This window comes from Curcuma longa, unplaced genomic scaffold (assembly GCF_044706935.1).
Source record: "Curcuma longa cultivar G26 ecotype Majalengka, Jawa Barat unplaced genomic scaffold, ITB_CL_G26_1.1 contig_22854, whole genome shotgun sequence".
NCBI lineage: Eukaryota > Viridiplantae > Streptophyta > Magnoliopsida > Zingiberales > Zingiberaceae > Curcuma > Curcuma longa.
Window position 1 is genome coordinate 1 of NW_027432023.1, and position 11,073 is coordinate 11,073.

The 11,073-nt window shown below is 38.6% G+C and overlaps 2 protein-coding genes and 1 pseudogene across 2 annotated transcripts; all 3 read left to right on the forward strand.

Moving 5' to 3' along the window:
- Positions 1-1,573: 1,573 nt before the first annotated feature.
- LOC141817994 (F-box/kelch-repeat protein At1g15670-like) lies at positions 1,574-4,280 on the forward strand. The gene is made up of 2 exons (XM_074705598.1): positions 1,574-2,281; positions 4,113-4,280. The coding sequence occupies exons 1-2, from the start codon at positions 1,574-1,576 to the stop codon at positions 4,278-4,280; spliced, it is 876 nt and encodes a 291-aa protein (XP_074561699.1).
- Positions 4,281-6,860: 2,580 nt separating this feature from the next.
- Positions 6,861-8,728, forward strand: LOC141817996 (enolase-like). The gene is made up of 6 exons (XM_074705599.1): positions 6,861-6,898; positions 6,979-7,059; positions 7,135-7,209; positions 7,976-8,038; positions 8,126-8,206; positions 8,374-8,728. Exons 1-6 carry the CDS (start codon positions 6,893-6,895, stop codon positions 8,575-8,577), a joined length of 510 nt encoding a protein of 169 aa, XP_074561700.1. The 5' UTR covers positions 6,861-6,892; the 3' UTR covers positions 8,578-8,728.
- A 1,820-nt stretch (positions 8,729-10,548) lies between these two features.
- LOC141817995 (transcription factor DIVARICATA-like) lies at positions 10,549-11,037 on the forward strand (annotated as a pseudogene).
- Positions 11,038-11,073: the final 36 nt, after the last annotated feature.

Sequence of the window (11,073 nt, forward strand, 5' to 3'; positions counted from 1 at the left end):
ATAACAACATTAATAAGCAAGGGAAGCTCATCGAATTTTTTCGATGTGGGACTATTCTCCATATACTTCCTTATATAATATTAATTAATAATTAATATTATTCTGGACTGATTTTAAATAATTAATTTTTCATTCACTTTTAATCGATTTTGAGCAAATTAATAATCTAGATCTATCTACACAAAACGTAGATTTCAATTTTAAAATTAATTTCGACTTTCATCGATTGATGACAACATGATTTTTTCATAAAACCGTTTAGTCCTTTAATGTCCCAATATCCAACACACATAATGTCAAACTTGTCAGATTTGGTCTCCTCATACAATTCCATAATGATGTCGTTCTAGCAAACGTGGAGATGCCCTCTCGATGACTATATAAATCCTAAACAAGATTTTCTGAGGGGCCTCTTCTTCTTTCTCTGCTAGCTAGTTCGACTTTCTGAACTCTTTTTCTTTTCTTTTTAGGATTTTCCTTTTTCCTTCCATAGAATACTAATTTGAGTGTCGGGATGACCTACAGGACTCCTGACATCATTCTCATCTTCTGTTGAAGTGCATTTGAGATCCTCATCATTCTCTCTCTCAAGCTCCGTCAGAAAATCACACGTGTCGGATCGTTCGTTGATTGATGGTTTGACTATTTGACTTTCAGTCGGAACAAGTATCTCTAGCCCTCGTGCGTATTGTGCGAGACGATAATTGGAGGAAGCAGAATCAAAGGAAGCAGACCAGAAGCCGCGCCGGGTGCAGTGTCGCTGGCCGTCAATGCTGCACTAGTGTAGCAATCACTGCATATGAACTGCACATGCGACCCTCCATCGGCCGTCCGTTGGGCGGGGTCTGAGGAGAGAATGCTATTCTATATATATGACATGAAAAATTATCTTAAGTCATTAATTTTTATAATTAATTAAAAAAATTAATATTATTTTTTTAATTGGTAAGAATTAATATTTTCTTAGTCAAGTAATTGATACGAGTGAAATAAAAAGAAATTATTTCAATGAAAAAATTATTTTATGAAAAATTAGTTTCCAAAAACTAATTCAAAGAAAAATTATATTAATTGAGAAAATCCTGTTCCCTTTATTTCTCTTTTTTTCCCTCTCAAAAGAAAGTTGATCATCATCTCAGAACTTTTCTTATTTTCTTATATATATATATATATATATAATAATTAATCAAAAATAAATTTATATGATTATATAAAATTTATTAGATTTTTTAAAAACAATTAAAATAATTTTTATTATATTTTAATATAGAATAAATCGTTTAGACTTTGTCAAAATCGTATTGGAACTATCTAATTTATAAGAGTTGGATTGAGAAAATTGTTTATTAAAACCATCGAACTCCCTCAACCCTAAACGGCCGGTGCTTTCTCGCGCACATCCCTCCACCCTGAAAACGGCCGGTGCTTTCTCGCGCACATCCCTCCACCGCTGTTCGTGCTCGCGCCCGTGAGCCGCCCGATCAGGCCACGCCGGGGAGTGTCCTCGACGTCGTCGCTCTCCGATTTCTCTAGCGGCAATCATCATTCCGATCCCGTTCCAACCGTTCCGGCCATGAAGCGTTCCCGTGCCAAAGGAATCATGAGCATGGAGGCCGAGTTAATTCCAGGGCTGCCGGACTGCCTCGCTCTCGAGTGCCTCCTCCGCCTCCCCTTCCACGCCATCCTCAACGCTCGGACCGTCTGCAAGAGGTGGAAGCACGAGCTCGACTCGCCGTCCTTCTACCGCATCCGCGGGGCCGCCGGCCTCGCCCCCTGCGTCGTCTCGTTGCTCCTCCGGGGCAAGCTCCCGCACACCATGGGTAAGTTTCACCTAGCCCTATACGAGCCTGACACGGACGTCTGCACCATGCGGCAGCTGGCCCCTGACCGGCCAAAGATGCGGCCGCTGCCCCCCAACCGCCTCAACCACATCAATGCCGTGATCGTCGGGCGAGAGCTGGTGGTGATAGGTGGATGGGACGCGATGGAAAACCGCCGTACTGGGGAGGTCAACATCTACGACCTACTCTCTGGGGCCTGGCGCCTAGGCGCTCCAAACCCTAAAGCCCCAGAGCGATTTTCATGCATATATGTCAAGACTGGAGGGAAGATGTTACTCGTCGGCGGGACTGACGACAAAGGTGAAAAGTTGCAATCGGCGCTCGTGTACGATGTGGCTTCCGACACGTGGCTTGAGATACCGGATTTAGGGCAGGGAAATTCTATTGACGGCGGTAACTTCTGCGATAAGTTTTGGCAAAGCAAGGAGGAATACAACAAGGTGATTCGACTTTGCAGGGAAAAGTTATTATATAATGATGACGATTTAATATTCAACCCGACCGAGGGAGAGAAAGAGTTAATCGCGTGCTTTCCTAACCAGAAGAAATCAGATTCTACTGAAGATATATGGAGAAAGATTATATTAAATGAAGAGGTTTTAAGGAATTTGAGACAACGGTTGGGAATACTTTCAAATGAGATCGGACGATATATTGAATCTTTTTTTATGGGTCGATTGTGAAAACAATATTAAATTAAATGAATTTGATAAGATATTAGTTAGGTATATTTTTTCTTTTTCTTTTTTCATTTGGAACATTGAAATCTTTTTTGTTTATTACATTACATTAAATTTGTATTTTTATTGGAATTTAATGTTTTAGATTTAATGCATAAAATATAAAGTATTCTTTTAATAAATAAATAAGCAAATATAAGAAGAGATTTTTTAAAAATCTCATGTTTATACGCCTCACAACTCTACTGATTGCTTCTTTTTTGTTCCTGTGTTTGAGATTCTACTATCTCTGTGTAGACCCGACCACGGTTCAAAATCGACGGTTCGGAATCGTCGGTTCGACGGTTCATCGCAGGTCGACCCTTAACCTTAACCGTCCAAGACAGTTACGGTTCACGAACGGTTCACGGTTCGGAACCGCCGGTTCACGGTTCGTGACGGTTCAAAATTATTATATTAAAAATTTTAAAATTTAAAATTTATATAAAAGAAATATTGAAAAAAAAGAGAGAAAAGCCGATATAGTTTAGTGGTGCATTCCTTTCTCTCATGGGGGAGACTCTGGTTTGATCCTCACTAACGGCATGTAAATATAATGTTGAAATAAATATATAAATAAATTTATTGAATAAGTTTAATAAAGATGTTGTAGTATTGTGGTCTTTGTATCCATTTCTCACGCGGAACTCTCAAGTTTGATCCCCATCAATTGCATATTATAATATATTTGAAATAACTATATTATATATAATATCGTATTGAAATTTTATATAAAAGTCATTGGGTACAGTGGTGAGTGTCTACGTCTTTGATCGGTGAGAATTGCGTTCGTTCCCCATCAACGGCGTCTTAAAATTGATTTGAATTAAATAAATATTAATATAGTATATATATAATTATATTAATTTTATAAAGAAAAAGTGTTGTAGAACAGTGGTGAGTATATGTGCTTGTGTCCTGGATGTCCTAATTCGATCCCCAGCAACAATGTGTTAAATTATAATTTAATTAAATAAAAATAAATATATTTTATATAAAAATGTATTGATAATATATACAAATGTATTAAACAGATACTAAATCATAACCGTTGATAAAAAACGATCAAATGATCTTAGCCATTGAAAAAAAAATCATAAAATTAAAAAAAAAATCCAAACCGGCGGTTCGATCAAACCACCACTACCTGTCGGTTAACCGGCGGTTCCCCGATTCCAATGGACTTGAACCGTAACCGGCCCGGCATCCTACCGGGCCGGGTCCGGGCCGGTCCGGGCGGGACCCGGCCCGTGGTCGGGTTTATATGAAGGTTGGCACTCCATCGTTTATATCATTTACAATATTTACAATTGGCCAAAGAGCACTAGTCTTTTTATTTAAAATAATTTTAGATCATCAAATTGGACTTTATATAAGTCTACCTGTATTACAACTACATATCTTTCAGTGGTGGGAAATCAGTGGATGTCCAATTGATCTCAGCAGCATACGTTTATATAATTTATCTTCAATTGATCTTTTTGTTTATCCTATTTTCATGACAGGTAATTATTTTTCATATGTAGGTGGTTAATGTCAACTATTAATTTAGGTTGTGGTTAATCTTCCGGTTTTGAATATCATGCATTACCTCGTCCTTATTTTTCCCGATTGCTTGGGGATTTTACAGAAGCAGCGATATGATAAGAAGGGACCTGACATTGATTTCCTTGAGAAGCAGAAGGCCTGCTTCATGGAGGTCGATGCTTTTGACGTTTAATACCCTAATAATAAGGTTGCATTCAAGGGCAGAGCCACGCTTAGTTGTACTCAGGTTGTAGTCCGGGGGGGTTCGACGGCGACGAGAAGACAAAAAGCTTGGATTCAGGGAGGAGAAAAAAAAATTTTAAAAATTAGTCCACGGTATACCGTCAGTGTAGTCCAAGAGTTTGAATCAGTCCGGATAAATTATCCGAGTTGGCTCCGCCATTGGTTGCATTAATAAACCATGACAAGTCAAAGTCGTCAGCCTTCCTCGTCAGATTAATTGCTTGTTAATTCCGATGCAACAACGGCGTAATAGACCAGTTGTTGCCCTTCTATTACTACTGCTACCTTTTCAACTCCACCTCCTTATCAAGCCTTCCTCGCTTCCTCCTCCCCTCGCCTTCCTCGTCGGAGATGACCACGATTGCAATGATGATGACCATTTCCTCTTCCCACCGCCTCTTCCCCTCCTCCTCCACTCTCGACGACCACAAATCCTTCATCATAGGCACCTCTTTGAATTTGTCTCACTCCTCATATTCCTTTATTAAAATATACTATTTTGGAAACATATCAAAATATGTTATTCGGAGAAGATTACCAATTTATTTTTTTAAATTTATCTTGATGTAATAATGTCAAATATTTATTATCTTTTTTTTTTCTTTTAGCCAACTTGTATATATATGTAAAAGATTTTATATGAACATCGGGCGAGAAAAATATTTTTTCAAAGTTCTATTACCTCCTCCTCCTTCCATATTTTTTACATGGTATCAGAGCAATTTATTCTAGAAAGCTTCTTCGTCTAATATGATGGATTCAACTTCTTCTTCATTAGATAAAGTTGGAGGAAATATTGTTGCTGACAATTCTGATCCGTTTCTTCTTTAACACTCGGATCATCCAGGAATTGTTTTGGTCACCAAATGTTTGAATGGTGACAAGTACGACACTTGGAGTCGTTCAATGAGCATAGCTCTCAGCGCTAAAAATAAAACAGATTTTATTGACGAAAGCATCAAGAAACCATCATCGATTGATGCAACTTTTCTGTCATGAAAAAGGTGCAATGATATGGTTTTATTGTGGATCCTCAATTCTATTGAATCCGATATCGCTAATAGCATGATTTATGCTGAGTCAGCTGCTAAAGTTTGACTGATTTAAAGGAAAGATTCTCCTAAAATAATGCACCTAAAATATTTCAAATCAAGAGAGACATCACTTTGCTACAACAAGGTTCTATGTCTCTTGCAGTTTATTTCACTAAATTAAAAGGCTTATGGGATGAACTTTCTTCTTATAATGATCTTCCAATTTGCACTTGTGGTGTCATAAAGAAAGTAGAAGAACAAGAACAAAGAGGAAAGGTAATACAATTTCTTATGGGTCTGAATGAATCTTATTCTGCTATTTGTGGTCAAATACTTCTTATGGAGCCTCTTCCTACTATTGGGAGAGTTTATTCCATGGTTTTAAATGAAGAGAAACAAAGAGACTTGATTGTCTCCAAGGAGGTCATGTTGGTGGATACACGTAAAAGTCATTATGGGAATCATTTCTCAAATAAAAGTTAAACGAAGTTGTATTGTAGCAATTACAATGGAAAAAATCATATCATTGATAGATGCTACCACTTGCATGGTTTTCCTCTGGGATATAAGAAGAATAAAGAGAAGAAGGAATCTTTTACAAATAATTCTTGGTCAGAGACTCCAAGTTTCACACGTGAACAATATATACGGAAATGTTAGCTTGAGCGTCGTTCCATGCGCGACTCGTGAGCGCCGCCTACGTGGAGATGCCGACGTGGCTGGGAATTTCCTCCGCGTGCTCGTGACAAGCAAAGCAGAAAAAGTAAAACCCCGCCCTCTCCCAAAATCGCGCCCTCTCCCAAAAATCGCGCGGCCGAATATCTGAGCTTCCCTCGCCGTTGTCGGCTCTATGTCGATTCGAGATCCACTTTGTCGTCGCCACCCATTCGCCGCGGGAAGACGCCGCCATCGCCTCCCTGTCCCGATCGCCGCCGTCGCCACGTCCTGCCTCTTCCGCTCGTCGCCGCTGTCGCCCCTGATCTCACTCCTCTGTGTCGTCACCGTCGTCGCCGCCGATCTCGCAGAGCTGCGAGAGAGCTCGTCAGCCGCAGTCGCCTCCCATTCCCGATCGCCACCGTCCACTTCATCTGGGTTTTAGGGTTTGCTAACCCTAAACCCCAAAAATCGCCTTCCCACCGCCGCGCTCCCTTCCCCCTGCCCGCCGCCGCACTCTGCTCTCTTCTCCTCTGATCGCCGCGCCCCCTTCCCCCTGCCCGCCGCCGCGCTCTGCTCTCTTCCCATCTGCTCGCCGCCGCGCCCTCTGCTCGTAGTAGGCTTCGAATCATCACTGATCATTCTCTATACTCTCATACCTACAGCTGGGAGCAAATGCTATACTGGCTGTTTCTCTTGCTGTGTGCAAAGCAGGAGCTAGTGTGAAGAAGATACCACTTTATCAGGTTTATGATTTTCCATTAGTTTTTTTTTTCTTTGTAGCAAACTGATTCATGTTTCTGAAGATTGCTACTCCATTCTTTTATTCAGCACAGATTGCAATGGTGGATCACATGCTGGAAACAAGCTTGCTATGCAGGTTAGGCTTCATTTGAATCTTTACTTGAGTAGCTAACAATCCACTTCTTATATTGTCCATTTTGACTTTAATTTAATCAGGAATTTATGATTCTTCCTGCGGGAGCATCCTCATTTAAAGATGCCATGAAAATGGGTGTGGAAGTTTATCACAATTTGAAGGTATATAATTGTGAGTTTGTATGTTTAATATTCCTTTCTTGCACAATGTACCTATTGCGTGTTACTGTACTGCAGGCTGTAATCAAGAAGAAGTATGGGCAGGATGCTACTAATGTTGGTGATGAAGGTGGTTTTGCTACCAACATTCAGGTGGTTTAGTTTTTATGTGGAGACTGAAAATTTACTTACAGGATTTTATAAAAATTGATGGATCTTTAGTGATCTAAATTCTGTAGAGGGTCCCTCCATGGAGCCCTCTTGAGGGGTTCATTTATGACCCTTCATTCCTCTCATCCATACACATGTAACTATTATTGAAAAATCATATTATTTCTTATATGCAGGATGACATCCACAATGAGAAATCAATGATCATAGATGAACCCTTGGCTTTGTAGATGCCATTCATAGGCATTTTGTTTGTCAATAAGGCCCTATTGACTACATATTATTGTCTTTATGTCATTGTTGCTATTATTTCTTTTGGTAGGAAAATTTCCAACCACTTTATGCATTTCATTTAGTTGCTTAAATCAACTATCATGAGGCCTGAACTGCACAGTATGCTTAGTTGGTATTGAAAATCTATAGACTTTATAACACCACCAACAACAAGCAATGGATCCTGATGTTATGTCAATATACCTGAAAAAAATGCCTATATCACGTGCTTCTTTGCTGAAATTATGATAAATTGACTTGCTTCCTATATTGTTCCCTACAAATAGAACACTGTAGTATTGCTACCTTTTCTATATTCCTCCACCTTTGGTCATTCTATAGATTTGGGACAAAATTTAACTAATCCTTTAGCTTCACAATGAACCTTATTTAGTTATCCTGATGAAAATTTATTTGACTTATTTGAAGTTACTGCTTTACTGGACCTATTATTGCTTTCTCTTGAATGTTATAGGAAAACAAAGAGGGACTTGAACTTTTGAAGACAGCTATAGAGAAAGCTGGATACACTGGCAAGGTAACCTAAATTTCTTTATTTCCAAAATAAAGAAATTGATATAAGAGATTTAAGGGACTAAAAGTTTGCTTTTCTTGGGTCTGTCAGGTTGTTATTGGGATGGATGTTGCAGTTTCTGAGTTTTCTAATGATAAAGATAAGACTTATGATCTTAACTTCAAAGTGGAGGTAAATTCTTGTTTTTGTTCTGAGATATCTGATGGTTGGAAACTGATATAAATGTGGGTAACTCTAAACTATCTATCTTGTTATGTTTCAGTTATTTATTTTATTTTATTTTATTGTTTATCTTTTCCACACAAGTAACTTCACAAAGTTCGTTTTCTTCCCTATAGAACAATGATGGCTCCCAAAAAATCTCAGGCGACAGTTTGAAAGATGTCTACAAGTCTTTTGCATCCGAGTATCCCATTGTGTCTATAGAAGATCCATTTGATCAGGATGATTGGACCCATTATAGCAAGATGACTGAAGAGATTGGACAGCAGGTCCAGATTGTTGGACAGCGGTTCCTGATCTTGCTGCCCGCAACTTCTTAGGATCGAAGAGGAGCTTGGTGATGCAGCAATTTATGCCGGTTTAAAGTTTAGGGCGCCGGTGGAACCTTAGTAGGTGATGCTAGATCAACCCTTGCTTGTCTCTTCTACTGTGTGAGTTTCTGGTTTCCCCAAGTTTTGTGATGCCCACGTTGTAACATACTGTTTCATGCGTTGGGCAAAATAAGTGGCAATTTTCCTAATCGAACCTAGAAAGATGTTCAATGATGGGATTGTCTTGTGTTTGCTACTTTGTTCATTTTGCTTGCTTTGACGATTTTAGGAATCACTTCTATTGAGCTTATGATTTTGTGCCATGATTTGTTTGCCATACATGATAAAGCTTCTTGACATGCGCATTTGATTCTAAATATTCTTGGTTTTTTTTCTTGCGTTCAAATTAATAATCGTAAAAATGAGTACATCATGGAGCAAGTAGACAAAATAGATTTTTTCAAATAAAATTTCATATTCCATTTCATCTAGTTTATAATTTATTTCTACTAAATATACTATAAATGGATTCAGACATACTGAGTACATCATGGAGCAAGTAGACAAAATGAGAATGCCACTATTAGCCGATTGAATCAGGCAGGGGCGGCTCAAGCCTCCGGGAGGTCCTAGGCGAATTTTTTTTAAAATAATTATTGTTATTTTAAAAAAATTTCTTTCATCTTTTTTTATTCGGATTTGAGACCGATAATGGTGGGTTTAAATTTTTTTAAAAATAAATTAAAATATTAATTTTAAAAATAATTTTTTTATATAAAATTAAATTTTCTAGCTTTTTGAGATGTAAAATTATTAATTAAATTTCTATATTCATTTCATTTGCAATTTCTTTAGCAGAAATCATAGCAGATATGAATCCATTTTCTCTATACTCATTTAAAAAAGAAATAAAACCTTTTAATTGATCTAATACAATAGTAATGTTCATATCTTTATATTGTAAAAATTTGCTAACAGTATTAATTGTGAATAATATTACAAATTTACAATAGGAATCATTGATAAGAAAATAAGAAATTAACAGAAGTATAACAAAAATATTTGATAGGGAAATAAGGAAGATAATACCTTTAGGTTTTAAGATCATAGAAAAATATGTAATAAAAGATCTTAATTCTGATCGTTACTCTCCTTACACCCCTTGTGATGATTTCGAAAATGTCTTGAGGAGAGAAAATAAACTATCAAACAAGTAAAATATTTGAAGTTGAGCAAAATAGGTTATTAGGTTAATAAAGAAGGAAGAAGAGGAATATAAAGAAATTAGTAAAATTAAAGTTTTAAGAATTAAGAAATATTAAATATATTTGAATCATGCCAAAATCTTTATAAAATCCAATGACCATACTAAATCTCTACAAATCTAATGATTATGTCAAATCTTTTCAAAATCTAATAAAAATATTTTAAAATTTTCTTATTATCTCAAAAAAAATATATATAATAATTAATATTTTTTAAAAATGGGCCCCAATTTATTGGGGGCCCTAGGCATAGGCCTTAGTGGCCTATGCTTAAAGCCGACACTGGAATCAGGCAAACCATAGATGTCAAATTTATTCCATTTCATAAATTCAATCAAACAAAGAAATGAAAAATAAATAATTTCCATATAATTCCATTTCATTTCATTCACCAAATGCAACTTAAATCCATCATTCGATATATTTAAATGGCGCAGCTCAAAGCAGAGTTGCGGCGAGGAACAAGTAACATTCATCCACTGATGCAATGGCAGATCAAATACAAGCAACTCAACACAAGAGACAGGAAAAGATTACAGAAAACACTTTCTCAGAACTATTCTAATGCCTACAAATTGCCAGTGCCGTGAGTTACAGATGAACAACACATAAAATCTAAAATTTTGATGAGGACATTTCAGGCTACTACAGAGTTGCGGGTGTCGGGTACTTGTGTTTTCTTTCCGAGTAGTCGATTCTTATAGCAAACCCATTAATGGCGGCGCCGTGGATGGAAGTTCTCCCGTCGGCGATGGTGGCACCTCGCTACCCAGCGGCGAGCTTGTTCCTCGGCCCCAAGGGGTGCGGCGGCGGTGACAATGAGAGATGGACGCAGGAGCAGAACAAGAGCTTCGAAGGATGCGCTAGCCAAGTTCGACTCCGACGTCTCCACCGGTGGGAGATGGTGGAGGCGTGCATACCCGGGCAAGACCGTGGCCGACGTGGTCAGCCACTACGTCCACCTCCTCGACGACGTGAATGAGATCGAGGCCGGCCGGATCCCATGCTCTGGCTACAGCTCCTCCGGCGCCAATTTCGCATTGGACTGGGACGGCGGGCAGGGGACGTCATCGACGCCGCCAATCCGCCGCCATACTACCTCGCCGGAAAGCGGCTTGGTGGCTGCCATGTGGACCATGAGAGGAAGAAGGGAGTTCCTTGGACCAAAGAGAGGCGGCGGGCAGGGGAAGAAGGAACACAGTGAGCAGAGAAGAGAGGATTCGGGAGAAGGGGGTGTTAG

Coding starts and splice junctions, on each gene's coding strand:
- LOC141817994 (XM_074705598.1), top strand. CDS start 1,574: ATGAAGCGTTCCCGTGCCAAAGGAATCATGAGCATGGAGGCCGAGTTA. Junction 2,282..4,112: donor GCAAGGAGGAATACAACAAG/GTGATTCGACTT, acceptor CTATTAATTTAG/GTTGTGGTTAATCTTCCGGT.
- LOC141817996 (XM_074705599.1), top strand. Junction 7,060..7,134: donor AAGTTTATCACAATTTGAAG/GTATATAATTGT, acceptor ACTGTACTGCAG/GCTGTAATCAAGAAGAAGTA. Junction 7,210..7,975: donor GTTTTGCTACCAACATTCAG/GTGGTTTAGTTT, acceptor TGAATGTTATAG/GAAAACAAAGAGGGACTTGA.